Source organism: Colletotrichum higginsianum (genome assembly GCF_001672515.1).
Source record: "Colletotrichum higginsianum IMI 349063 chromosome 7 map unlocalized unitig_7, whole genome shotgun sequence".
NCBI classification, from domain to species: domain Eukaryota; kingdom Fungi; phylum Ascomycota; class Sordariomycetes; order Glomerellales; family Glomerellaceae; genus Colletotrichum; species Colletotrichum higginsianum.
The window spans coordinates 4,352,648-4,377,061 of NW_017263917.1; the positions used below are offsets into that span (position 1 = coordinate 4,352,648).

At 55.0% G+C, this 24,414-nt stretch overlaps 10 protein-coding genes across 10 annotated transcripts; 5 read left to right on the top strand and 5 right to left on the bottom strand.

Annotated features, from left to right (window-relative positions):
• Window positions 1-436: 436 nt before the first annotated feature.
• Window positions 437-2,376, top strand: CH63R_10997 (Gcd10p family protein; the record flags this gene model as incomplete). Its single annotated transcript, XM_018305971.1, has 2 exons — window positions 437-522; window positions 582-2,376. 2 exons carry the CDS (start codon window positions 437-439, stop codon window positions 2,374-2,376), a joined length of 1,881 nt encoding a protein of 626 aa, XP_018155395.1.
• A 264-nt stretch (window positions 2,377-2,640) lies between these two features.
• On the bottom strand, window positions 2,641-3,863 carry CH63R_10998 (Actin-related protein 2/3 complex subunit 3; the record flags this gene model as incomplete). The annotated part of the gene is made up of 3 exons (XM_018305972.1): window positions 2,641-2,820; window positions 2,882-3,277; window positions 3,423-3,863. The coding sequence occupies 3 exons, from the start codon at window positions 3,861-3,863 to the stop codon at window positions 2,641-2,643; spliced, it is 1,017 nt and encodes a 338-aa protein (XP_018155396.1).
• A 1,185-nt stretch (window positions 3,864-5,048) lies between these two features.
• Window positions 5,049-6,488, top strand: CH63R_10999 (uncharacterized protein; the record flags this gene model as incomplete). Its single annotated transcript, XM_018305973.1, has 1 exon — window positions 5,049-6,488. The coding sequence occupies one exon, from the start codon at window positions 5,049-5,051 to the stop codon at window positions 6,486-6,488; it is 1,440 nt and encodes a 479-aa protein (XP_018155397.1).
• Window positions 6,489-8,280: 1,792 nt separating this feature from the next.
• Window positions 8,281-10,187, bottom strand: CH63R_11000 (Negative acting factor; the record flags this gene model as incomplete). Its single annotated transcript, XM_018305974.1, has 3 exons — window positions 8,281-8,358; window positions 8,414-9,160; window positions 9,225-10,187. The coding sequence occupies 3 exons, from the start codon at window positions 10,185-10,187 to the stop codon at window positions 8,281-8,283; spliced, it is 1,788 nt and encodes a 595-aa protein (XP_018155398.1).
• A 4,626-nt stretch (window positions 10,188-14,813) lies between these two features.
• On the top strand, window positions 14,814-15,061 carry CH63R_11001 (uncharacterized protein; the record flags this gene model as incomplete). The annotated part of the gene is given in 2 exon segments (XM_018305975.1): window positions 14,814-14,885; window positions 14,891-15,061. Coding segments are annotated over 2 exon segments (243 nt in total).
• A 116-nt stretch (window positions 15,062-15,177) lies between these two features.
• CH63R_11002 (uncharacterized protein) lies at window positions 15,178-15,360 on the bottom strand (the record flags this gene model as incomplete). The annotated part of the gene is made up of 1 exon (XM_018305976.1): window positions 15,178-15,360. The coding sequence occupies one exon, from the start codon at window positions 15,358-15,360 to the stop codon at window positions 15,178-15,180; it is 183 nt and encodes a 60-aa protein (XP_018155400.1).
• A 209-nt stretch (window positions 15,361-15,569) lies between these two features.
• Window positions 15,570-16,961, top strand: CH63R_11003 (uncharacterized protein; the record flags this gene model as incomplete). Its single annotated transcript, XM_018305977.1, has 2 exons — window positions 15,570-15,853; window positions 15,914-16,961. The coding sequence occupies 2 exons, from the start codon at window positions 15,570-15,572 to the stop codon at window positions 16,959-16,961; spliced, it is 1,332 nt and encodes a 443-aa protein (XP_018155401.1).
• A 298-nt stretch (window positions 16,962-17,259) lies between these two features.
• CH63R_11004 (Hydroxyneurosporene synthase) lies at window positions 17,260-18,476 on the bottom strand (the record flags this gene model as incomplete). Its single annotated transcript, XM_018305978.1, has 3 exons — window positions 17,260-17,847; window positions 17,900-18,227; window positions 18,280-18,476. The coding sequence occupies 3 exons, from the start codon at window positions 18,474-18,476 to the stop codon at window positions 17,260-17,262; spliced, it is 1,113 nt and encodes a 370-aa protein (XP_018155402.1).
• Window positions 18,477-19,603: 1,127 nt separating this feature from the next.
• CH63R_11005 (Replication factor C) lies at window positions 19,604-20,905 on the top strand (the record flags this gene model as incomplete). Its single annotated transcript, XM_018305979.1, has 3 exons — window positions 19,604-19,734; window positions 19,803-20,455; window positions 20,511-20,905. The coding sequence occupies 3 exons, from the start codon at window positions 19,604-19,606 to the stop codon at window positions 20,903-20,905; spliced, it is 1,179 nt and encodes a 392-aa protein (XP_018155403.1).
• Window positions 20,906-22,009: 1,104 nt separating this feature from the next.
• On the bottom strand, window positions 22,010-23,688 carry CH63R_11006 (Glycosyltransferase family 31; the record flags this gene model as incomplete). Its single annotated transcript, XM_018305980.1, has 2 exons — window positions 22,010-22,585; window positions 22,687-23,688. 2 exons carry the CDS (start codon window positions 23,686-23,688, stop codon window positions 22,010-22,012), a joined length of 1,578 nt encoding a protein of 525 aa, XP_018155404.1.
• Between the last annotated feature and the right edge of the window lie 726 nt (window positions 23,689-24,414).

Sequence of the window (24,414 nt, forward strand, 5' to 3'; positions counted from 1 at the left end):
TCGCTAGCATCCAGCGTTGAGATGCAACTCTTGAAGACACGCAGGTAGCAGGGAGTAGACCTCAAGGTCTCGCATCATCATGTGATCCCGTGCACCTTGTTTCTAGAAAAGAGGTAAAGGGCGGAACCTTGCGGCTAGGTCAGATATAAAGAAAATACAGAAAATGAGGAAGCATGGCTGAATGGAGTGATCGAAGAAGTGTGACGTGGGTGGACTAACAGCGCCTCCAGCGATCGGTTCGTCTCCAAATGCCCCGCGCGGGGCACCGAGACGGGCTGGCGCCTGGGGACTGACCACCGACCGTTGATTGGCCGTACCGAGGTCCCGATAGCGATAAGGCCGAGGGACGCTTCGACCAAAAACATTTTTTCCTTTCGCGACGGCTTCGCTGTGCTTGAACGGATCCCTTCCAGCCTGGTCCAACCAAGTCGCAACGATGCATCACCTCGTCCAACCCCACCAATGGGTGTCGCTGAAGCTGCTTTCAGAAGACACAAAGGTGCTTCAGATTATCCCCAACACGTAAGTTCACTTTCAAGCAGAATGGCTGGCAAATTCTTGGCTGATTTCCCTCGCATCAGAACGATTTCCCTGGGCAAGCTCGGCTCGTTTCCAAGCAACCTCGTCATTGAGCGACCTTTCCACCTCACATACGAAATCCTCGACAGACGTGATGGCGAAAACTTCAGTAGACTACGGGTCGTGCCCCCGAGCGAGATCCACGCCGACGCCCTGGCGGATTTGAATGCCCAAAACGCCGAGGAAGAGGGCACTACCCTCGAGAACATCATTGCCGCCCCTGATGGCGCCGAATTTGAGTTGGTCGACAAGGAAAGCGGCGACGTCGTTGCGCATTCGAGACGTGAGATCATCGATGACGCTGCCCGCCAGACCCTGACCACCGAGGAGATCGAGCAGCTCAAGCAGGGCAACAACACGGATGCCGGCAAGGACATTATCGCGAAGCTGCTGCTGTCACACACCGCTATCGACCAGAAAACGGCTTTCTCCCTGGCCAAGTACAAGCTACTCAAGACCAAGAAATACATACGCCGTTTCACGATACAACCCCTCGACCCCTTGACGCTTGGCAAGTGGCTCTTGGAGGAGAAGGATGCTGGAAAAGTGCTGGAGATGCGGGAAGAGATGATGGGACTGATTGGGTGCTGGGCCAACGTCCACTTTGGCGGCGTTCCCCCGACGGACAAGCCCGAAATGGTAACGACCGACGGCTCGGGAATGTTGGACAAATCAGAAATTGGTGGCCGGTGGTTGGTCGTGGACGATACCGGCGGCCTGGTGACTGCTGCCATGGCCGAGAGAATGGGCATTCTGTACCCCAAAGACCCGGAAGACGTTGAGGCGACCGGTTTCCAGAGAGATGTTGCCGGCGAGGAAGCAACTGGAGAGAAGACAGTAGAGGCTACCACCAACGGCGCTGCGTCGCAAACTAAGCCCGAGGAGACCAGCATCGCAGAGGCAGCTGTTGGCCAGGGGTCGACAGCGGGTCCTGAACAGACCACGACAACCGACACCACGATGGCGAACGATGACGAAGCGACCAAGGCGCAACAGCCTCGACGAAGACACCCGCCTCGTCGCGATGACTTCGAAAGCATCTTTGCCCCTACCAACACCCTCACTCTCATCCACCCCAACAACCAGCCGAACCTCGCACTCCTCAAGTATTACAACTATGACAGCACAAATCCGAACCCGCCACACCCCCTCCACCCTCTCGCTACGAACCTATTGCCTATTTCTTGGCTGCAGCTCCTGGAGCCCGAGGAGGACGTCACGTACTCGACGCCGCCCCCCGAGGTGTCGGATGAGGTGCTGCACACCTGGAAGGCTAACCGCCGGGGCAACTACCATCGCAAGCGGAGACGTTGGGCGCGGACGCGTTACATCGTCGACTCGACGCGCGCCGGCGGTTTTTCCGGGCTCGTCATCGCCAGCACGATGGACACCATTTCGATCCTGCGGCACACGCTGCCGCTCCTGGCTGGCGGAGCACCGATCGCCATCTATTCGCAGAGCATCGAGCCGCTGACAGAGCTCGCCGACTGCTTCAGCATCGCCCGCCGCGCCGGCTGGTCGTCAAATCCGCCGGCCGAGACCGCCGGCAAGTCCATCCAGGAGCTGGAGCGCTGGGAAGGCTCGGACGACTTTCCCATCAACCCGACCCTGCTCCTAGGTGCTAACGTGCAGACGAGCCGGGCGAAGCGCTGGCAGGTGCTGCCCGGGCGCACGCATCCCATGATGATGGGCCGAGGCGGTGCGGACGGCTATGTATTCACTGGCTGGAAGGCCGTTCCGGCGGAGGGCAAAGTCGAGGCCCGAGGCAAGTTCAAGAGGAGAAAGGTGGATGCGTGAACAAGGTTGAAAGGTTACGATATCATGGTCTAGGTAGCAGGTAGCATACCTAGGAAGCCGGAGGGGGGACTTCAGGAAACTGTCGTCCCTCCCCCCTTGGACAGCATCTTGCATGCATATAGATACCCTAGCATTCCCTCCACCCTTGCCGACAGAGCTGAAATTGGAGTAATTGGCATCATCATATTGGCCTAGTCGCTCTAAACATCCTTACACGTTTCGTCTCCAACGTCTTTCTCTTTTTTTCCCCATGGTCGCGGCGGATCACAACGCCTTGCCCATGAACTTTCTCTTGGTAAAGCTCAGCCACCACTTGCTCGGCTTTCCGTCGCCATCCTCGTCGTACACGCGTGCCAATAACCGCGTCGCTAACTCCTGACGGACCTGGGACATGTACTGTCGGAGCTGCTCAGCATCCTGTCGATCACGGGGAGGCTCGTACATCTGAGGTGAGATGTCAGTGATTTATAAAGGCCTTTCAAGCGTAGTACGGGCCACATCATACCTGGTTCAATGGCCATGCCGGGTCGCCAGGAATGGCAAAGTTGGTGTCAAGGGCGACGTTCATGACATCCTTGGAGGCATCGCGGACGCCGGCGTTGGGCTTGATCTTGGTCAAGCAGTCGCTGACGAACCAGATGCCGTAGACCAGCAGGCGATCGGCGGGACCCTGGAGCTCAAAGTTGCGGAAGAAGGTGTTGGCGCGGAAGAGGGCGAGGACCTCGTCGAGGATGTCGTAGCTCTCGCTGTCGGGATCGGGGGACTCGTTGGCTGGCAAAGGCGGATTGGGGAAGGGGAGGGTGTATGCAGGGCCGCGGGTCTTTGTGCGCAACGGCAGAAGAGGGAAGTTGCCTATTAATCGGGGGACGTTGGGATCGGCATTGAACATGGAGTTGTAGGCCTAAAGGGGAGAGAAAGAGAGGATATCGTCAGCTTGGTCTCAGCGGGCGGAGGAGGAAATGGTTGGGTCGGCAGGACAGTAAGTAGTGTCTCGAGAAGAGCCCCGGATGGGATGGCGGCATCGATGGGAATCGCATTGAACATACCGGCATTTTGATGAGCTTCTCGACCAAGGAATTGGTCTGGTAGAGTATGAAGCCGGTGTGAGGGGAATGAGCACTGGCCGCGCAATGGGAGTCGAATCGGGAGAGGTCAAGCGTGCTGCTGCGGATAGGAAGCAGGCGGCGGATGGTGGGGCTCGACTCTGAGCTGACTGACGTCCACCTCTCACCTCTCACCTCTAACATCGAGTGGGGACGACCTTGGGCTTCAGCACCTGATGCTCCAGCCTCAGCTCTAGCCTCAGCCTCTTGTCTTGCGGGGGCAGGATTGTGGCGCAGCAGCTGGCCCAGAGTCACCACTGTGAACAGCGCTGACGACTCAGGCAGCACTGGGTCTTGGGCGCCACATGGGTCACACGGGCATTGCAGACCCATCCAGGCCATAGGCCGGGTTGCAGAGTTGGCAACGATGATGACATGGTTCATGTGCTGTACGTACCGAAGACCAGCCGTAGGAAGGGGCTGGTGCCTATGATCACATGACTTCGCTCTTCCCCCGTGTCAGTTTTCCGGCTGCAGGTGAGCCAAGGCAGGTGGCGAGTCGCGCCCTCCTGTCCAGAGAAGGAGAGAGCGAGCCCGAAAAGGTCTCCATTTTGGTGTTCAAGCTGGGGGTTTCCCCTGGGAAGATGGTGATAAGTCGGGAGCTTCGACTGGTGGACAAAGCACCGCAACCAGATGGAACACCGTGACGGTCGCTCCTGCCCAGTTTTTGCCGCCCACACCAGTGACCACACACACACACACACACACATAGACGGACCACGGAACACCTAGTTGGCAGTGACAGCGCAACCAAGAGTGGAAGGGGGGGAAAAACTCGATGATTCTTATTATTTGACTCGCACATCCCACGTTTCAGTCACTGCCAGACTCCCACTTCCCATCTTTCCTTCCCGGATCTCCCTGTGTGGTCTCCCTCACACACGCTCCCGCATTTAGTCACAGTCACAAACACTACTGCCACGTCTTGACTCCTCCGGGACCAACATCCTAATCATTCTTTCTTTTTTCCCCTACTCCTTCCCCATCCCACAACGCGACGCTTAAGCTCTAAAGCGCCGTCGATCTCAACAGAAAACCGAACGGATCAGGAGCGCCACTCTTCCATCTTACCACGCCCACCATTCTGCACAGAGGATAACAGGTATTCTCCGATCCTTGCGGATCCGGCTCCTCTTTTCTCTCCCCTCAACACCGCGTCGTGCACATAATTGCGCCGACTGCTGGCCGCTGCCTCCCACCGCTCCTAAATTCCGCCCCGTCGCGTCGGCATCCCCCAACCTCAAGAGATCCACGACGCAAAGGCCGCCCCTCCCTCCTCCTTCTACCTCGCCTAGTGTACTAGAAAAAGGAGAGAAAGGGAGAGAGCGCCACACCTCGGTGCTGATTTTAGTGTAAGACCCAAGCACCGCTTCTGTTGTCGCTCATTGTTTTGTTCCATCCCTTGTTACCGACGAAAACCTAACATTCCATTTTTAAATGCTTTGATTTTCGTATCATGTTGACAGTCGCGTAGATCAGTATCCGATAGCAGCGTTTTTTTAGCAAACAACTGCCTCACACTCTCGACTTTTCGACCACTCTGCCAACCCAATCACCATCAAAGCAGAGATGGACCTCCCCAGTAGCGCACCGACCGCGCCGACGGCATCGCCAATGTCGTCGCCTGAATCCATTCACGCGACACCTCCAACGTCAAGTCCGGCCCCTGCGATACCATCGCCCACGAAGCGCATGCGAAGACGCCGCATATATCGTCCCGACGAGGGCTCCCTCTACGACTTGTTGTACGAACATGCTGGTCTGTCGCTATTTGTTCGCCCCATTTGCTGGACCGACCTACACATCCGCCTCCTCAATGCCAGGTTCATTGAGCTTCCTCCTTGCGATACTCCCGTCCCTCCTCCTTCGCCACGGGGCGCCCCCGTCTCCCCTTCGAAATGCCACATGAAGCCATCGGCTGCCGCGACGACGCTCAGTCGTGAGCTTACCGCAATGCTGGCGCCGGGCTCGACGAGAAGTTTCTACACCAACTCGATACGCACCATCATGTCTACCCTCTACCCCGGCAAGCTATCGCGTGCGCGCACACAGTTTGACATGCACCTCTACTTCGGCGGTCTCGTCTATCGCGAAACATGTCGCGTGCAGGTTGCGTGGGATGCGATGCCGTCCCGTAGCGGCTCCATTGCCTCGTTTGAGTCGGCCTCGACACGCCCGGCAGAGTCCTTCAACATTGTACCATCGGGTGCCAATGTTAGCGCGAGCAACGGTAGCAGCCAGCAGTCGACATATACCCAGCCAGTTCTGGCCTATATTGGCAAGCTGCAGATTGCCGCTACTCGCAAGAACATGTACCGCGTCATTCCGGGTCCCAACAGAGCGTACAACGGGCCTGTCGAGCGTCTGCAGCAGCTGCGTTCCAAGACGTTTGTGCCGGCCAACCCCAACCATGACCCGCTCCTTGTGGGTATTATGCTGGCAATGGCCCAGAGACGCTTCTACGGCGAGCCACTGCCCTCGGCAAACAAGTGGATTCCATCGCGGCCTATGCCCACTGGGCTAGGGGAGCCAGTATTCCACGATGTGACGGTGGAGCTTCTCACAAACGACAACGAGACATCCGACTTCATCGTCTACAAGGGCACGGTCACTGCAGAACTCCTCCGCAAGTTTCACGAGCCTACCAAGAACCTTGGCACGATAGCCAGGGAGACGGCTGCCGACAAGGTCGAGAGATTGGCGTGCGACGGCGGTATGCGCATCGAGTACACAAGGGTGCCGGTGTGGCCTATCCTTGGCCTCAAGGAGAGGCTCGGCAAGGCGCTCGGTAAGGAGGTGGTAGGACATTTCGACGAGGACAATATTGAGACGTGGGAGGAGGAAGCGGAGCGGAATTCCGACAAGCTCAAGCGACGAAGGGATCGCGAGGCCCTTGCCGAAGTGTTGAATGGCAGCTTCGAGGAAGAGGCCCCCGACGGTATGCCTCTCAGTGGGAAACGAAGATGTTTAGTTGACGAGGAAAGCGGGCAGGTGGGCGTGGTCGTCTGATGGGGTGCATGGCCCCTGATCATTGCATGACGAAGCCATGAGGCGTTTTGAAGAGAGGAAAATGCTCTTCTTTCTTTTTCTCTTTTTCTGTTATTCTCCTGGCGCGACCCAGCACGGATGCGGTCACGACCAACAGCATGGGAACATGGATGGATGGCTCTCCGTTTTTATGTCGAGATACTGGAGTTGCGGTACATCAGCGACGAGAGTTACGATGGGTTCTTACGGAATAGACGAGGCATAGGAAATTCGGCGACGGCTATGATCAGGTTCCCCTCGGGGGGGAAAGGGCCTGACCTAGCAGCAGGATTCGGCATTTCAAACAATTGATGAGCGTCGTTTGGCATTTGCAGGGAAGATTTGGTAGATTTTTTAATTGACCGATCAAGACCGCATGGTGATATTATTGCTTACCACAAACAAATTTCACCTGAATCTCGGAATCATGTATGCTGACTCTCCATCATTAACCAACTGGTAACTTCAGGCAGGCGAGCTTTCCCGCGTCTGTCATCGCGTCGACCTGTTGGGTCTCGTCCATGTCCAGGCAGAAGACGTTCTCCACTTCGCCTTACGTCGACGCCGCTACTCGCTGTCGGGCCTGACGACCGCCGGCGGCTCGACATGCCAGGAATCCAACATGACCAACCTCTGGGCCGCTCACATCATCACCAACAAAGAGCGGGTAGTACCATTACCGGACGCCAAGCCCGAGTGGTTTCTTTTTCTACATGCCACTGCAGCCTGCGTCCCCAATCCCACCCTGCATCTGTCCTGGTCGATCGGTCGGGCTCTTGTGTACATCATGTGTCTTGATCAGAGCCGACACTTGACAATGTTGCCTCCATTAGCTCTTGTCCGAAAGTGTCACGACTGAACCGACCCAAAGGGCCACTACAACAATCAATCGCCGAGACAGTGTCTTGCTTTTGTGAAATGGGCAGAAACCAGAGAGGGCAGGCCTGGGGTGGGTCTTCTCTACGCCGCCCTCTCATTTTCATTATGATGCCTGCAACGAGGTTGCATCTCGACGCATGGAGGTACGAGCTTGTCTATGGCTGCCACTCTCTTTCACCTCTCGTTTTCTCCGCTCTTTCAGCTTGTATTCCCCGATATCACCGAAATTGTTGCCCGACTTGAGTTGTTCACGCCGCCAAAATGAAGACATTCCTAGCATGAGATCTAAAAAACATTGACGCTCCTCATTCCTGCCGCAACGACGGGTTATCCCGAGCATTACAAACATCAGGTTGCGCTTCTCTGGCCACCGAAAACGCTTCGGCCTGAACAATCACTTGTCGACTTTTTGGATATGTTGTGACGCTCTCAGGGTTCTATATGCATATCTATCAGTCCCCTGGCGACCCGCTTCGCTTGAGATCAAGCGAAGGGTAGTCATCTTTGGTGACCTAGGTTTCACGATAACAAGGCCCTAGTTCTTAGCTTTACAGCTTCGGAGTCAGCATTGGCCGGCACTGGTGATTCCGAACAATGGCCGGAGTGGATTCAGCACCTTGGTTGGTTAATGGAATTGATGAAACGGGCTACTCAAAAGACGACTTTGGAAATGGAAACTACTAGTTCATCTACGGCAGCATTCAGGTCTCAAACTCCCGCGACGGTTTATCACTGCTGCTTCGTCGGTGGTCGTTTTTTTTGACAACGCTCTCATCGCAAGAGATGGTTGTCATGCACATTACGCCAAAGCAGTCTACACCCAGGTTTCAGGGCGATGCTATTCGATCACAAAGAAGGAAGGGGGGGTGGGGGGGTATAGCTTCCAACGCCTGAACTATTTACGTAGATGGAGATAAGTGTCTGGGCAGTAACTGTTTGCTGGGTCTGGTTCCGGCGATTGCAACATGATTTGCTTTAGCATGTTAGTCGCTTGCGTGGCTTCATGTTTCCAGGTGTGTACGACTTACTTTTGAAAAGACGTCAGCTTGGCGAATGCCCATTTCCTCAGCAATTCTTGCTAGCCGGGCTTTGATGTAGATTCGCTGCTTCTTGGTCGCGAACCGACTAGACCCAGTGGCAAGCAGAGGCCACATACAGGACACACCAGCCAGCCCTTTGGGCATCTCGGATGTCCCGCAAGGGAAGTAGGGCGTGCTGAGTGCGTCCCCGGTCCAACCGAAGAAGTAGGGCGTGCTTGATATGATGTCTGCCACCTGCTCCGTGCCGATTGCATTGGCGTCGATGTACTCCTTGGTGAGGGTGTGGTCGCTCGGCGCGCAGACCCAAGCGATGCAACGGACGATCACCTGGTTGAGCAGCAGACGCGACACGTGAGTGTTGATGTGCTTCCCCGCCGCCCACACGTTCGGATAGTCATAGATCGGTCCCGGGAACGCCGAGACGAGAGCAAGCTTGTCGTCCGGCACGTCGGCGGCGGATCCCGAGACGACCTTTCTCCAGGCCGGCGGGCATCGGTTGAACCACACGCCGAGCTCGTCGTCCATGTTCCGAGCCCTCTGCAACAGCATCAGGGCCTTGTCGATCTTGTCAGTCGTCCGCGCCCCCTTGAGCAGACTGTCGGCCTCTGCCCGGATAAGCGTCGTCTGGAGGTTCAGCACCAGAGCCTGATGGCCGACGGTGTCGCAAACCGCCTGCCGTGCCCACCAGGTCAAGTCTTCGGTGGAAATGTTGGAGACGAATGTGTATTGCCGAATCTGCCTCGCATTATATTAGTTCATTCTGTTCTGGCCCTGACCAGGACTGAAAGGACACACGTACCGATGTCGCTCTCACGAATTCGAACATGCTCAAACCCACACCGGATTGTGTTTGCTGAGGCCCTCGCAGCTTCACAATGGCCGTCGCTCCGGAGATGTGCTTCTTGAAGCCGGACATCTCGACGTCGTCCGACACCAGCCCTTCGTAAAAGGCCAGGAGAATCGCCGAGGCAAGTGTCGTGTCCTGTCGGACGGCGATCCTGTCCTGCATGGCTCGCGTCAGATCTTCGAGAGCCTTGCTATAGTGTAAGTTGGCCATCGAGGACAGCCGTCGCGAGTGCGGTCTACCCGCCAGCGCGGCCATCGACACGGCAGAAAAGGCCGACTGCAGCGGAGAGGCTTGGTAGCTCGGCATGTTCAACAGCGGGAGGACAAAGGTAAGGATTCCCCGTCCGACGCCTGTCGGCGGGGCAAGGACATAGTTGGCGAGGAAGTAGCAAGTGGCTTGCTGGTCGAGGGGCGTCTGCAACGTGTGCGGCATCCCGTATGTGCCCCCCTCGATGTCTTTGAATGACACGAACGTGTCGGGCGCTTGGTTGCTGATGTACGACAGCGACGAAGCATAAGACATTGAAGGCGAAACTTCCGATGACGACGAGTTCGAGTATCTGTCCAGCCAATCGTCATCACTCGTCACGGGTATGATGTTGACCCGTTGCTGTCGAGGAGGTGGTGCCGCCGGCGGAGTCCATTCCATCACCTTGGCCTGAGTATGGCCTTCGCCTTCTTCATCCTGCTCCGCCGCGCGCCCTTCCCTAATGGCCTTGCGCAGAGCGGCCGACTTGGCCTTGCGGATGGTTGACTGCGTCTCATCCCGTAGGTTGATCTCGAAAGCGTCCCGGTACCCTGGGCAGACTCTTTTCGACTTGGCGCACTTAAGACAGAACGGCTTGGTTTCGTCACACTTGATCCTCCTCGCACGGCACAGCTTGCAGGCTCTGCTCGGGTGCCCCGTGTTGACCATCTCGGAAGCCAAAAAAATCCAATGGAAAAAGAAGAGAAAAGAAGAAAGGAAAAAGTGTGATGAAGGGGCAATACTCTGTTCCTCAAAGCTGCGTTTCTACGAGCGGCCCAGGGCCAGTGGACTGTTCAAGTTGCGATGGGTTTGTATCATGTGGGAGAATCCCCCCCCTCGCATCAAAGTAGGAAATTCGAGGAGGAATGAGGGAGACGGACGTGCCTCATCTACAAGTTATGAAAGGGAAAGTGGGCAGAAAGAACCGGAAGGGGTGTCAAAGGCGGCTGGCCGGACGTCTGTTGATGAACATTGGAGGGAAACGCGGCTAAGCTGTTCGCGCAGAGGATGGGAGATGCTGCAGGATGGCTGAAGACTTGTTTCAACTCCAAAACCCGCCCCGTTTGGTTTAGTGATATCTACCGGCTTCTGGGCACAAGACCATCAGCCGATACGAAAGAAAGCGAAGGGGGGAAAGGAAGAAAGAGATGACGTTGGCGAGTCAGGAACCGCGTGGCAGATGGGGAGGAAAAGGTAAAGTTGATCGAGCAGTGGACGGCGGCCTATTGCACGACTTCCGTCGGCCCCGTCGGCAGACCCGACAGTCAAACCTCTGGGCTGGACCTGTCAGTGAAGGAACAGACAGACGTGACAGGAAAGGACTCGACATCCCTCCCCGTCATCGGCTTGAGCGAGTGCGAATTGTTGTTGTCAAGATGCGCGAGACCGACATCAGACGAAACGGCTGCGCCTGAGCGATGGTGCGAGTTTGCAGGGTTGCAACTGCAGAGCGTTGAAACCGGAATTCGATGCGAAAGACAACTGGCGTTTCTGAAACCCAGTCACCTATCATTTGGACGCATGAGAGCACCGTAATGGGCTTGGCGCCGTTCGTATCCTATGCGGCATTCTGGAAGCCTGCCGGTTTGAGCTGCCGATGGCTGTGTCGGCGGACTGTCACCGTGTCGGTAGGCGGCTCACAGAGCAACAGCTCCCACTTGATCGCCGACAGAGGGATCGACAGGGCGAGGTCTTTGCAGGGATAGCCTGGATATTTAGAGTGCTGTTCTATTTCAGGTCCCGCATATGCGTTTATCCCGCTCCCTGCTGATGTCTTGTGTCTGCCGCCGTCAACCAAGACGCCGCATTTGTGCTGCCTCGTTGGTCCAAGATGTTGTTCCCTGGACTGACACTACCCTGGCACTTGACCCTTTTCTCGGATAACTCGGATTGTTTCTTGGAGGGGCAAGAGAGAGTGTGTATCCCCCTGTCGCGCAATCCGGGATGGGCTTCGGTCCTGCTGGATGACTTTACTTACAAGAGGCGTCCGATGAAACGGACCTGGCCTGACATGTTCACCCGCAGCCGCGGCTTTCTCTCTCTCTGACATGGAGTGGCAAACACCACGTGTGTCTCGGCTTCGGGGCTCTTTTGATCTCCTTTCCCTTCCTTAGCGGTCAATATGGACCCTGGAGAGAAGCCGAAATTCCGGCAAAACGCCTGAGGATGGGGGTGTGCTTGACATCTCGGATCCAGACAAGAATCGTCCCAAATGTCACTGGCTGTTGCCGAACTTACTCACAGCAGATGGGATAAGCAATCAAAAACGACCGAAAGACTAATTTGTGCCGCCACCGCGAGGTCTCGCACTGACTTGACAAAAACCTTCCATTGGCTCGATTTGTGGTCCCATGAAGCTACGACGACGCGTCCCCGCCACTTACCAGATACGAACTCAAAGACGTCTGGCGCTTGGAGTTGGAAGATGACTGCCACATAAGCAGGTAGCTTGCCCTGTGACTTCCCTCCACACAACCCAAACTGCTCTCCCGACGGTCCTTTCCGTGAAAAATCAGGCCGTTGTTGACCTACGGGTCGCGGTTTGCAACTACACTTGCGAGACCGATGACATAAACCAGGAGCACGGCACATCTTCATCTCACAAGCGCTTCAAGAAAGCAACGAACACTAAATATCAAGGCTGAACCTTGAAGACTCTGGCGATGATCTATCTGACAGTGTTTGGGCATTTTCGAAAAGACCGCTAGAGTGATAGAAATGCACCTCGGGCTATAGGAATTGAGGGGCTCGTCCGTCTTCGCCATCGGAATTAAAGAACACGCGGGCATGCAATCGGGAGTCAAGTGGACGGGAAAATTGGAGTCAGACATCGTGCTGTCTTGTCTGTTTCGGCGAATGTAACCACCCAGCGGAAGTCTTGCAAGTGCCGAGCGGAAAAAGAGGCTGCGGACTAGGTTAGTCCTTGACCCGAGCAAGACGGACAAGGACAAAGTTTCTCTCCCGTTCCTCATTACAGCTTGGGGAAACGTATCAAAGACAGACTCTAACTTTATTACCTCACGTCCGGTCGCTCCCACTCTCCCGAGATCGCCCTGCGGTCCCTATTGCGGACTTGCCAGAAAGGCTGACAGGTGCTCGAATGGAGATGCCAGCAGTCAATTCCGAATCCCGCTCGCCATTCATCATGCTGGCAACGTTGAGCTATGTCGGTATGTACGGGATAGACAGGTAGCGGTCACGAGGCTGGCTTAGATGTACATGGACGATCAAATCACCCGAGCTGAGCCACTGCCTCCCACGGTCCGTCCCCGCAAACAATGCTATGGCCACCGTGAGGTCTTGGTGTACTGTACATTCAACGGGATTTAAGCTTGATGCCGTTCCTTGCAGATCGACGCAAGCATAGCGCTGCATCCTGCCGGCCCGTGGATAGGGTTGTCGAATCCCGATCCCGTTCCCCTTTAGTTGCGAGGCTCCCCGACCTTGCCGATGGGCTCTCTGGTTCTTAGCCCCCGTCTCTACAGGTACGATGTATACGGCTGCCATTGATTTCAGGGATTCCCGTCGAAGCGGACTGTTCAGTGTGGGCAAGCCCGGTGCGCTTGTCAACATCCATCACACACACACCTCATGCAACCCCCCTCGCATTCCCCGACATGGACAAAACAAAGCACCTGCGATACCCACACCAGCTTCAAGAGACGCGATAAATTGCATTGTTACTGAGAAATGGGCCATGCTTAATCTCTTCATGGTAGAGGCCAAGCTTACATTTTCTACCCGGCTCCTCCCAGAGGTCGAAGAGTATTTGCAGCATGCTTTTATGTTCGAAGACCCCGCGTAGTTAGAAGCTCATTATATTGCGAGATGCTATGGTGTGCAGATCGGGCACAAATGGGCAGACTTGTGCCACGTCCTGTCAATTCCCGGAACAGCGAGTATCAAGAAGAACCGCGCACGAGGGGACGGCTCGACAACTGGCACGCAACGCCCATGACAAAAGCTTAGCCACAGAAAGCGGTCGGATTCGCAAGGCCCCATCACGAAATGGTAAGCTGATGATGAGACGGGTAACGGAAGACACATACCTGACAGCAAGTTGCCCTATCTGGCTGACAGGCTCTTCGGGAGGGGTCACAACGAGCCGCCGTGGGAAGTGAGTGCGTTGGTGGGCACGCGAACAGACGTTCCCGAAAGGCTAGACGCATTCAAGTGATAAAAAAAAAATGATGGTCAATGACAGGAAAGACAGGAAAGATACTTGTGGTAATACGGGACGAAAGACCCGATCCTCGTAAATCGGTTAGCCCTCTGGGAGAGGCAACCCTTTTCCCATGCGAATCCGTGGTAGCGTCCCAGAAAGGCAATGGTTCGTTATTCCCCAACGGCACCCGAAACGATTAGACACTCAGCTTCCTCCTACCACCTGCCCCAGAGAGTAACTGGGCGAAAAGTCAGGAACAAATATCTACGCTAACCTAATACCGGCCCGTGGTCTGTGACTCCTGGACCGTCCCACTTCGCAACGAACCATGTTCATTGTGTCCCGGCAAAGAGCCAAGGGAAGGGGATTCGAAGAGGAAAAATGAGGATGGGGTGTAAGGACAAGATGATGGGATGCGGCGAATGTGATACTCATAAGGGTCCCGATGGGTCCTTCTATCATCTGCCATCTCGGTTTCCTGTTTCTTCTCTCGCGCGCAAGAAAACGAGATAAAAGTGATCGTTGTTGAACGGATCAACTTTGCATAACGAAACCGAGCTCAAACCCGGCTTTCGACGATCGAATACACCCCGGACAACGCGTCTCAACCCGACTATAGCCAGACTTACCCAGCATCCAACTACTGGGGCATCTTACAGTCAGCGGGCGGCATCTGAGTCCGCCTTGGTCTGCATGCTTTCCGCCCATTTCCGTATGCGGCATACCCATCGTTACCCTCATACGGTCCGGGATCTTACAACCTCTCTCATACCAGCATCATCTCGAGCAGGCGGCCTACTATCTTGTGTATTAAACCAACCCGAGCGACCCGCTCATCTCCTTTACACGCACACACGTACCCTGCACACTACAGGAGCCGCAATGCAGTCGGGGATCCGGTTCACACCGATCATTGACTCGAATCCGTACACGAGCTCGCATACGTAACGCTTCATCTGACACTCTCTGCCCACATTTGCTTGTTTCCATTATCCACTTTCCTCTTTCTATCATTTCAAACCCGCAACTCCGGACGTGTCTCCATAGCCCAGGCTACGGCCCCTTTCACACCCCTGACCCGGCCGGCAAATCGACGAAAGAGGTAGCGCGCCTCACTGCTATAAGCGGTCATGGCCGGCTTCATTGTGCTACTGTCTGCCGCTGTTACTCTTGCTGTTCCCGACTTCATCATCGCCCGAGACGTAAGAGCAACAGTCAAGGCTTCGACACCGCCGGCATTACCACTGGCACAGGTGGCGGTATCGGCCCCGAGGGCAGCAACAAGTCTCAAGTCGACTTCGTCGTCGATACCCAGGCCATTAGCCACGCTAGCTGTGGCCACCTTGGCTTATCACAGTTCAAAAACAGCCAAAACTAATAGTCTGAATGGTACTCTGGAGTCGGTTGCACAACTACAACCCCCGAAAGTCGTCGTCGAAACCAACTACGTCGTCTACACGCAAGTGAAGACTGTTGCGCCACAATATATCACCGTCACAAGAACAGTACAGCCGCCTCCTCCTCTTCTTCCTCCTTTTCGTCCTCCCCCACCATCAAAGCCGAAGCAAGCAGGACCTCATCCGCCTCCTGCAGTAGTTCAGAGCCAACGACCTGATGCGGCCACTGTTGCAAATCCGACTCCCTCAGTAGGATTATCACCCATAGCCGCTTCTTCATCTTCTTCGCCGCCACCTTCGGCCCCCCAAGTACTCGTAACCCCAGCAACCACAACCTTAATCTCGTCCTCCTCAGCACCTCCGCCACCGCCTCCGGACCTCGCACCTATCATGAATTCTCCGAACCCTGGGAGTGGTGGCTCATCAAGTCTGAACCCCAATCCACAGGCTCAGATTGACCCAGCAGGAGGTCAATCACGCGGTCCGTCGATGGGACCTCCTGACCCGATCAACGGCGCGTTCCCTGGTGGTGTGCCAAACAAAACCGTTGATTTGCCCATCACCTTCATGTTCATGCTGCTGTTCATGCTTGGAGCGTACGTCCATATTACCATTTACAGGCGGAACGCAAAGCGAGGTCACAAGTTCCTCATTTCGGATATCGTTTTCGACTTCTGCATGATTCGGACTGTAACATGCATTTTTCGGATAACGTGGTCGCTTGTGACGACGCGAGGTGTGGTCCTCATGGCGTTGCTCACCGAGAACGGCGGGTAAGTCTCTGAGATCGAGAGAGTTGTTATCATGGAAGCAGGCCAACTAACAGCTTCTAGTGCCTCCTTGTTGTTTGCAGTCAACATCTTCTTTGCTCAGCGCTTGGTCCGCTCGATCCATCCCAAGGCGGGATGGTGCACAGCTTTCGGCCAGCTCACCTTCATTCTTCTCATCACGGTCCCAGTATTCGTCATCTTGAACATGACTTCGACGATAGTAAGCTTCTTCAGTGCGGGAAATGTGGACCGTCTCGAGCTGGCGGACGACCTGTTGAAGTTTGGAAGTTCGTGGAACACGTGGCTCGCTATCTTCCCCATCGTTGTCGTCAGTGGATGTCTCTCGGTGCCAGGGCCGAAGCCGGAGAGGTTTGGCAGCGGCTCGCAGAGAGTCAAGGTCGCGCTGCTCTACTTTGGATCCGTTCTCTTAATTACGGGACAGTCAATCCGTCTGTTTGCCCTCTTCAATAAGGAGCCGCCGGGAACTACAAGTGTCGTCTTCAGTAAGGCGGTGTTTTATACGACCGGGTTCGCGTTTGAGCTCGTGGTCGTTGGTCTCTACGCCATAATGAGAGTCGACCTGCGTTTTCACGTCCCGAACGGCTCGAGCGGACCTGGAGACTACTCTGGCGACGAGAAGAAAAGCGACTATACCGTCGAGGAGATTGAACGGCTGATTGGCGGCTTGGAGGTGCCGCATCAGATCATGCGCGAGAGGAAGGGGCCGGAAGACATGGAGATGGTGTTCACTATTTTCTTCGCCACTAAGAAAGACGAGAACCCAAAGGAAACGGAGAAAATGGGTGAAACAGAAGTTAAAGTCGAAGAAGCAACATTGCCGGAGAGGCCGAAGAGAATCACCAGAAGACAGACGCTCATCGACGCCATCAAGCCGCCGCCGCGTACCCCCAGAGAGTCGTCCGGGTACCCGGACATCACCGCCATGTACCAAGAAATGGGCGGAGGAGATTACGCGGCGAGGCAATCCGGAAAGCCCTCAATGTACTCGCAATTCGACAACTCGAAGGTCTATGATGCGCAGTACCAGCAGTATTGGCGATCGAACGGCAAGGAGAAAGGGACCATGAGAAGCATAGATTTGAAACGTTGAGTTGAGAAAGCAGAACGGAGCGTAGCATCGAAGCGAAACAAGCGAAATGTAATGGGAACAGACCTTTCTGGGCCTCATCCGATAAATACCGGGACGCAAATGTTAAAATGTGAATACTTTGTGACGACCCATCAGTCAATACTTGATAGGTACTCCAGGAACACTACTGCGGTGGCCTGTTGGAGCCCGGCATCTGACGGATTCTAAACAGTAGGAACCGTATGCTAGGTTTCTAATATCAAAACCCCGTTATAAATTAATCTTATTGACACCTTGTGTTATTCAGGGCGGTTCTTAACTACTGGTATTGAAACTGCTCGCAGAGCGACCGGCCGCTGTACTGCTCGTGTCCTTCGACGCCGCCGACAATCGGCCCAGTCATCCTCTTATAAGTATTAGTCGACAGCTGAATGTTCTCGCTGGTAAAGTTGGCAACGAACGCCTTTCCCCCGCCGAGGTCGTATTGGATCATGTAGCCCGACGGTGCAGGCATCTTGGGCGTTGGGGGAAACTCGCTGTTTTGTCCCCACGGCCTCACCACGACCGAATTTGGCTGGCAACTCTGGGTAAAAAGCTCTCCATCTTTGGTGATCCATGACGAAAAGTGCTCCCTTCCGTCTTTTGTCACGACGTCGAACCACACGAGGGAGTAAGGGCCCAGTCGGGCATGGCCCCAGTACCAGGTGTTAAACGTGTCGCTGAAGATTGTGGCCGCCCAGTTCTTGTCATGGTAACCGTTACCCGTGAAGCGGAGGGGAGACCCTGCGATAGCGAAATCTGCAGTTGCGACAGCATCAGGGACGGCGTTAGACCAAAAAACATCAGGAATGATCTGCTGAGACACGCCGGGCTTATTGAGGTCGCAGGGGTAGTGAGGAAGCGACACCTGAGCAGTGTTAACGTTCTAAGTGAATACGACGTATTCATGAGTCTCTTACTGATTTGAGGGTGAGTGTGCCGTTTATACCAATGGTCGGGTTGTCAATGGCGACTGTGTACTCAACGCCGCGTTGATCCAGGCTGGTTCCCGTAAATGAGGCACCGGCGCCATTCCAGACCGATGAGATGCCGTCCTCGTCGTTCTTCATCGTCGCCCCACAGGTCGCATCGGCAATGGTCCCAAACGCGGTACCGTTGGCGAACACGCCCGTGACCTGGATGCTTAAAGGGCCACCAGGGTTGCCAAGGCTTGAGGGGCCAGAGTTGTAGAAGACGATAGTGAGTGACTCGTTCTTTGAGGTTGTAGAGACGACATCAAAGTACCACCTGTGCCGCGTCAGCTTCGACCGATCTCGGAGTAACAGCTTCACAGTCTCACCAGTCGAACGACGTTTCGTTAACGCCAGGCTTCAATTTTGGGCCATCAAGGTTACCCGGTTGAGATGTGATCTCGGCGATCGTGCTGCTGTTGATCAACTTGAAGGGTATGTAAGACTGCGTGGCTACAGCACTCGCTAACTGCCCCTGTGCCCAGACGGCGCAGAATATGCCAACGCCTGATGTTGAGAAGTGCATCTTTGGAGTGGAGAAGGTGGTCCAGGAACAAGTGGTGGAATTACGAGGATGTCTAGCTTGGCACGCAGAAATAGCGCCATAGAGATCTTATGTTCGTAACATGACTGGCAAACCCCTGGAAATCATTAGGGATAGCTACTCCCTAGCGTTGCTATCTATGGTGTTCTTTGCCACAATCTTTACCCTAACCGTTTTCTTGCTTCTCCTCCTCTTCCGACAGTAATACGAGAAACACGAGACATAAAGACTTGTCGTTCGTTGAGATTTCAGCCCCGCTAAATTCCAATTGGGTAGGTTGCTTCCGTTTGAGAAAAGCTTAATATAGTGTGACGATAGCGATCAGCTGTTATGCTCTGATGAGTTGGATAAGCTGTAGAAGAGCTGTGACACAGTCCTCCTGGCAGCTCTTCCGGCCTGAAAGATATGATGGGTTAAGCGTTTGCTGGGATGCGAGAACAAATTGCGAAATGGCTAGGCAAAAGGGGACAGAAGGGCTGCTAACACGCACGCCTAAACGATATGGAAACGGCCGAGGAATGTCTACAAGATTGAAAGAGAAGAATTTCAGGAAGCAGGCAACCACGTAAAAGAACAGACTAGATACCTAACAGGGACATATCTAGACATTATGTAATAAAGTGTAACTAGTAGTTGCAAAAAGGGGTTGCCGCAAACAGGTCCATGACTTGTACCATCTTTGCCACTGCAGGAGAGAAAAACACAGAAGAGGAAAAAAAGGAGAAAAGTTGTTGAAAGACCCAAGTTCAAAGCTAATATACCTCTGAGTCGAATGCTAACATGACGGAGTTTGATGAAGAACTACTGGAGGAACCATTAACTGTGAAAGAACGTTTGAAGATCTGAGTTGGAGAGGCATACTTACATAACGGGGATGCAGTTAATTAGTGGGTCGTGACGTGATGCAGACTATTGGCTGAGCTAAAGTGGTCACGTGAACGAATATTTCCCACGCGTTTGCGACGCGTCTTCCAGGGTTTCTTGGTCTGGTCGTGCAGCGCAACTCCATCACGACCATTTTCCGGCACACTGCCTGTGACGGTCGCCTGCTACTATCCACCCCTCGGAACCGCCAACTACCCCGAGAATCAGCGCTAGAACACATCACCATGTCCGACTACGACGATGAGATGGACGTCGATGTCCCCGTGTCCAAGGACATCACCTTTTCTTCCGATGCCAAGCAGGGCAAACGCAGCGCTGCCAACCTGCCCGTCGAGGCGGAGGACAGCCTGCCATGGTGAGTGTGCTGCGGCGTCTGCCACGCCCCTCGGTTGAACCATGGGGTTTGCTGACAGGATCTTTCAGGGTTGAAAAGTACCGACCAGTGAGCCTCGCCGACGTGTCTGGTCACCAAGACATCCTCGCGACAATCAACAAGTTTGTCGACTCCAACCGCCTCCCCCACCTCCTCCTCTACGGCCCTCCGGGAACGGGCAAGACATCGACGATCCTCGCCCTCGCGCGACGAATCTACGGTGCCGAAAACATGCGGCAGATGGTCCTCGAGCTCAACGCCTCGGACGACCGCGGCATCGACGTCGTGCGCGAGCAGATCAAGACGTTCGCCTCGACGAAACAAATCTTCACCCTCGGCCCCTCGGCCAAATCGGGCGGCGGTGGCAGTATGGCGTCGTACAAGCTCATCATCCTCGACGAGGCCGACGCCATGACCAACACGGCGCAGATGGCCTTGCGCCGCATCATGGAGAAGTACACTGTCAACACGCGGTTCTGCATCATTGCAAACTACTCGCACAAGCTTTCGCCCGCCCTGCTGTCTAGATGCACGCGCTTTCGCTTCAGCCCGCTGAAAGAGCGGGACATCAGGGTGCTGGTGGACAAGGTCGTCGAGGAGGAGCACGTCAAGATTCTGCCCGAGGCGACCGACGCCCTTGTGAAGCTCAGCAAGGGCGACATGAGAAGGGCTCTCAACGTGCTCCAGGCATGCCATGCGTCGAGTGAGTGGTCCGCGTCTTGAATTCGCATGCCAGTCTTGCTAATCCCGCGTCCCAGGTACACCCCTCCAAGCAAAGGGCGCCCCCAAGACAGCCGAAAGCGACATTGTGAGGGAAATGATCTCGACCGAGACGATATACAACTGCATTGCCGCCCCGCAGCCCGATGCTGTCCGGGAGATCCTGGACGTCCTCCTCAGCACAACGGACGTCACGTCCTGCCTGACGACAATCAACACGTTGAAGGTGGCGCGGGGTTTGGCGCTGGCGGACATTATCACGGCGCTCGCAGAGCAGCTTGCCACGTTGGAGGTCAAGCCGGAGATCATGATTCAGTGGCTGGACGGGCTCGCTGACATTGAGCACCGGGTGGCGGGCGGCGGCAGCGAAGCCGTGCAGACGGGGGCCGTCGTGGGCATCATTAGGGGCGGGGCGGAGTTAATGAGTAAATAGACCGGGTCACCGGGGTAAGGGAGTGGCGTGGGGAGACCAAAAGATAAATAATTCACGATGTTATGATCATCCATCCTTGTCTGTTGGACCAGTTCTTCAGGGATGAATGCCGAGCAGGCGACGTCCATACCGCATTTTGGAAGCAGACTGGCCCTCCTCCCCTTGATGAGAGATAGGTAGAATAGCTGCTCCTCACTTGGGAGACTTGCGAAAAACACAACAGCATCTCCACCATCATCCCTTTTGAGCAAGAGCGAATTGTCGCAGCTCACCGGCCGTGGTCCACAACGCCTGACCACCCGTGGGGACGTCGCCTACTGCTTCTGCTATCCGAGGTTTCCCAAATCTGGCCGCAAACGTGCCGTGGGCATGAGTCAAGGATGTGACGGAAACTCCGTAGCCAGCATCTGAAACCTTTGAATGTCCGGCCTTGACGCAGATCAAATCATCAAAAGTCAAATTGAGCACGCAGAATGTATTACAAGCAAGTCACAATGCCTGAAATTAGAACCGATGAATCGTAATTTGTATGTACAGCGGCGAAAGAAAACAAGGATACTAAGTCAGTGACCTGTCTATCGCGTAAACGCACTGGAAGCCGGCGTCTCGATCCCACCAGCCAAGAAAAAGATATCCAGATCAAGGCCGAGAACGTATTTCCAATCTAAACGCCAGTCTCCAAACATCTTGCTTCACCTGTTTCGTAAGGTAGTACACACATAAACACACGGAGGAAAAATATACACAGATGCTTGTGGCTCGATACATGCCGGCCCGGTATAATGCCCGGCGACCTCGCTTTTGGTGGGAGGATTCAGGATGTTTTCCGATTTCAAAAGCCAATGAAAATCCAATGCGAAGGCCAAGCAAGGCCCCCCCATCCATGTGTCCAAGACTCTCAAGTCCAAGCCCTTGGCGGACCAAGACATGGGATGCAGCCCTACGTGTAACATGTGTCACGTCTCAAGCGTTGGCTGGCAGTCGTACCTGCAGCAGCCCTCTCGGCGGCAGCGCTCTTCGTTCCATGTCGAAGTCTCTCACGTTGGCTCGCTCGTTCGTTCAACATGGTACCTTGTGATGATGTCGAAGAGTCACGCGAGCTCCTCAAACATCGGGCCACTTAACGGGGCCGCACTCGCCCTGCTTCTCGATCCAGGCATTGATCTTTTTGACGGCCCAGCCCGACATGACGCGCTTCTCATCCTTGGATGGGCGTTTGACGGGATGACCGAGTTTCCACGACCAAGCGAAGCTACAGAGGCCGTCCTTGTACTGGAATGAGAAGCAGCCACTGTCAGCCTCGCAAGCCGTGCGACATTGGCCGAAGGAGAGGTGGGCGACCTTCTCCTCGGCGGTGAGGTCTTCTGTCTTGGTGCGGCCAAGTTGCCAGTCTTCGTGCTTGTTGGCAGATTCGTCGAGATAGAATCGGTCGTCGGCAAGGTTGTCCCAGTCGGCGCGTTCGGGCTGCATGCGCGGCTTGAAGAACTCGTTGTAGATGTCCTTGATGCGCATAACGGGAGGCGGCTGTGGCAGATTGGGGTCGGCGTAGCGCTTGTGTTCGTATTCCCAGAATGTCGAGATCTCTTCAGCATTCATGTGATGCATCGTGACAATGGGATGACACCAGTGCGTTGGGCCGTAGGGAAGGGTAAAGGGTTTCTCGCCGTTGATTGTCGGCCACTGCGGAGTGTTTAGTGACAATGTCATTGAACGGAACAAAGGAAATAGATGAACAAAGGGAAAAGGAGAACAAAACAACAAGTGAGAAGTCGCCCACTTACCACATTGTGAACGTTTACGTCAGCGTTGTCCTTCATGGCCAGCGCAAAGATATAGTCTCCGCAGCACTCCTTGCTCGCGCGGACGTCCCACTGGTTGCCGACGTTCTGGTGATTGGCAATCATGTCATGCATGGCGGCCTGCGAGACGATGTAGCCACTGCCGCCGTGACCGAAGACGAAGTTGCGGATCATGGTGACACTGCCGAGGTAGTGCTTGTTCTTGGGGTTAAGGTTCTTGAGCCACTGGACGAGTGTAGGCCAGAGAACGTAGGTATCGGCATCAATGTAGATGTACCAGTCATAGTTGGGACGCATGCGATATGTCTTCTCGGCGATGTGGACGTTCTTGTACTTGTCGAGATTCCAGCCCTCATCCTTGCTCTCGGCCAGCTTGTTGCAGCTCTGCTGATCGGCCTGGCATGCCTTTTGGCGAAGGTAGAGGTCAAAGTCCTTGTTTCCTTCCATGGCCTCGGGAAGGACGGCGTCGAGGCTGTCGCGGATGTGGTAGTTTGCGATGGTCTGGTCGAGGTCGGAGAAGATGAAGTACTCGGGCAGGCACTTGAGCATAGTCATGAGCTGGGTGGGCACCTTGTCGAAGGATTCGGTGGCGCCCGTCTTCATGATAACGAGGATGTTGCTCGTGTCGGGGAAGGTGTCGCAGATGGGGTCGTGGGGACGATAGGGGATATCTTGGTTCGACACGTTGTGCTGGGCGAGGCCGTCATCTTGGTGGCTTGTCGGCGGCGGCGGATGAGGGCGCCCGCTGCCAGCAGGGCCGGCGCTGGGAGAGCTCCCCGGAGGAGGGGGCGGGCCGTGGGCCTTGAAAGGGTGGTAGTTGGGGCCCTCGATGGCCCAGTCACCGCCGAGTCTCCTCGAGGAGATGAGGAAGATGACGGCAGTGACGGAGACGAGGGCGAGTACAGTAAGGGCGCGGCGGGATAACATGTTGGCGGAAACTAAAGGATTTAAACAAACGGCATACCGTCTTTGCTTCAATCCCATGATAGCATGCGCGCCTTGTGTAACGAGAAGAGGGTGCCGGGCGCGGCGGCCGGACTCGAACGGTTGGGAAGGATAACGTCGTCAGGCAGTTGATCAATCGGTCGCTGGGCCTGTCGTTCGGGCGGTAATGATATGAGGTGTGGGTGATGAACGGATCGTAGCGATAGCTCGGGCTGCGTATCGTCGTCGTTGTCGTTGTCGTTGTCGTCGTTGTCGAAGTCGTGGCAATTTGCGCAGTAGTGAGAAGGAAGAAAGAGATAGTTTGAGAAGAAATGATCCAAGTGGAAAAGAACAGAACAGCCCAAATGAGCCCAAAGGAGCGGATGACGAAGAGCAGACAGTGAAGGAGTGAAAGGGGTGCCCTGGGTAAGGAAGTCTAAGCCACGGTCCAAAAGTTAAAAAAAAAAACGAGGTAGCTGGACGATCCCAGGAGAGGGGGGCCGAGGAGGCAACAGAGAATGGATGGCAAAAAAAGGCTAGAGGATGGAAGGACGAAGCGGGCCGTCCGTCGCATGAGCAAAAGCATAGGTGCAGGGCGCCAGTCAGCCAAGCCTGTCCTTTCAATTCTCAATCAGCGGCAGGGTAGCTGGACCCTTGCGTGGTATGGCGAGACAAGGCGACAAGACTTGGGACTTTGTGGCGCACCTTGATTGACGGGCAGAAGGGGTGCCTCGAAGCCAATTTGGGGGCGAGCTGAAGGCGTGCTAAAGGCGACACGACCCGAGA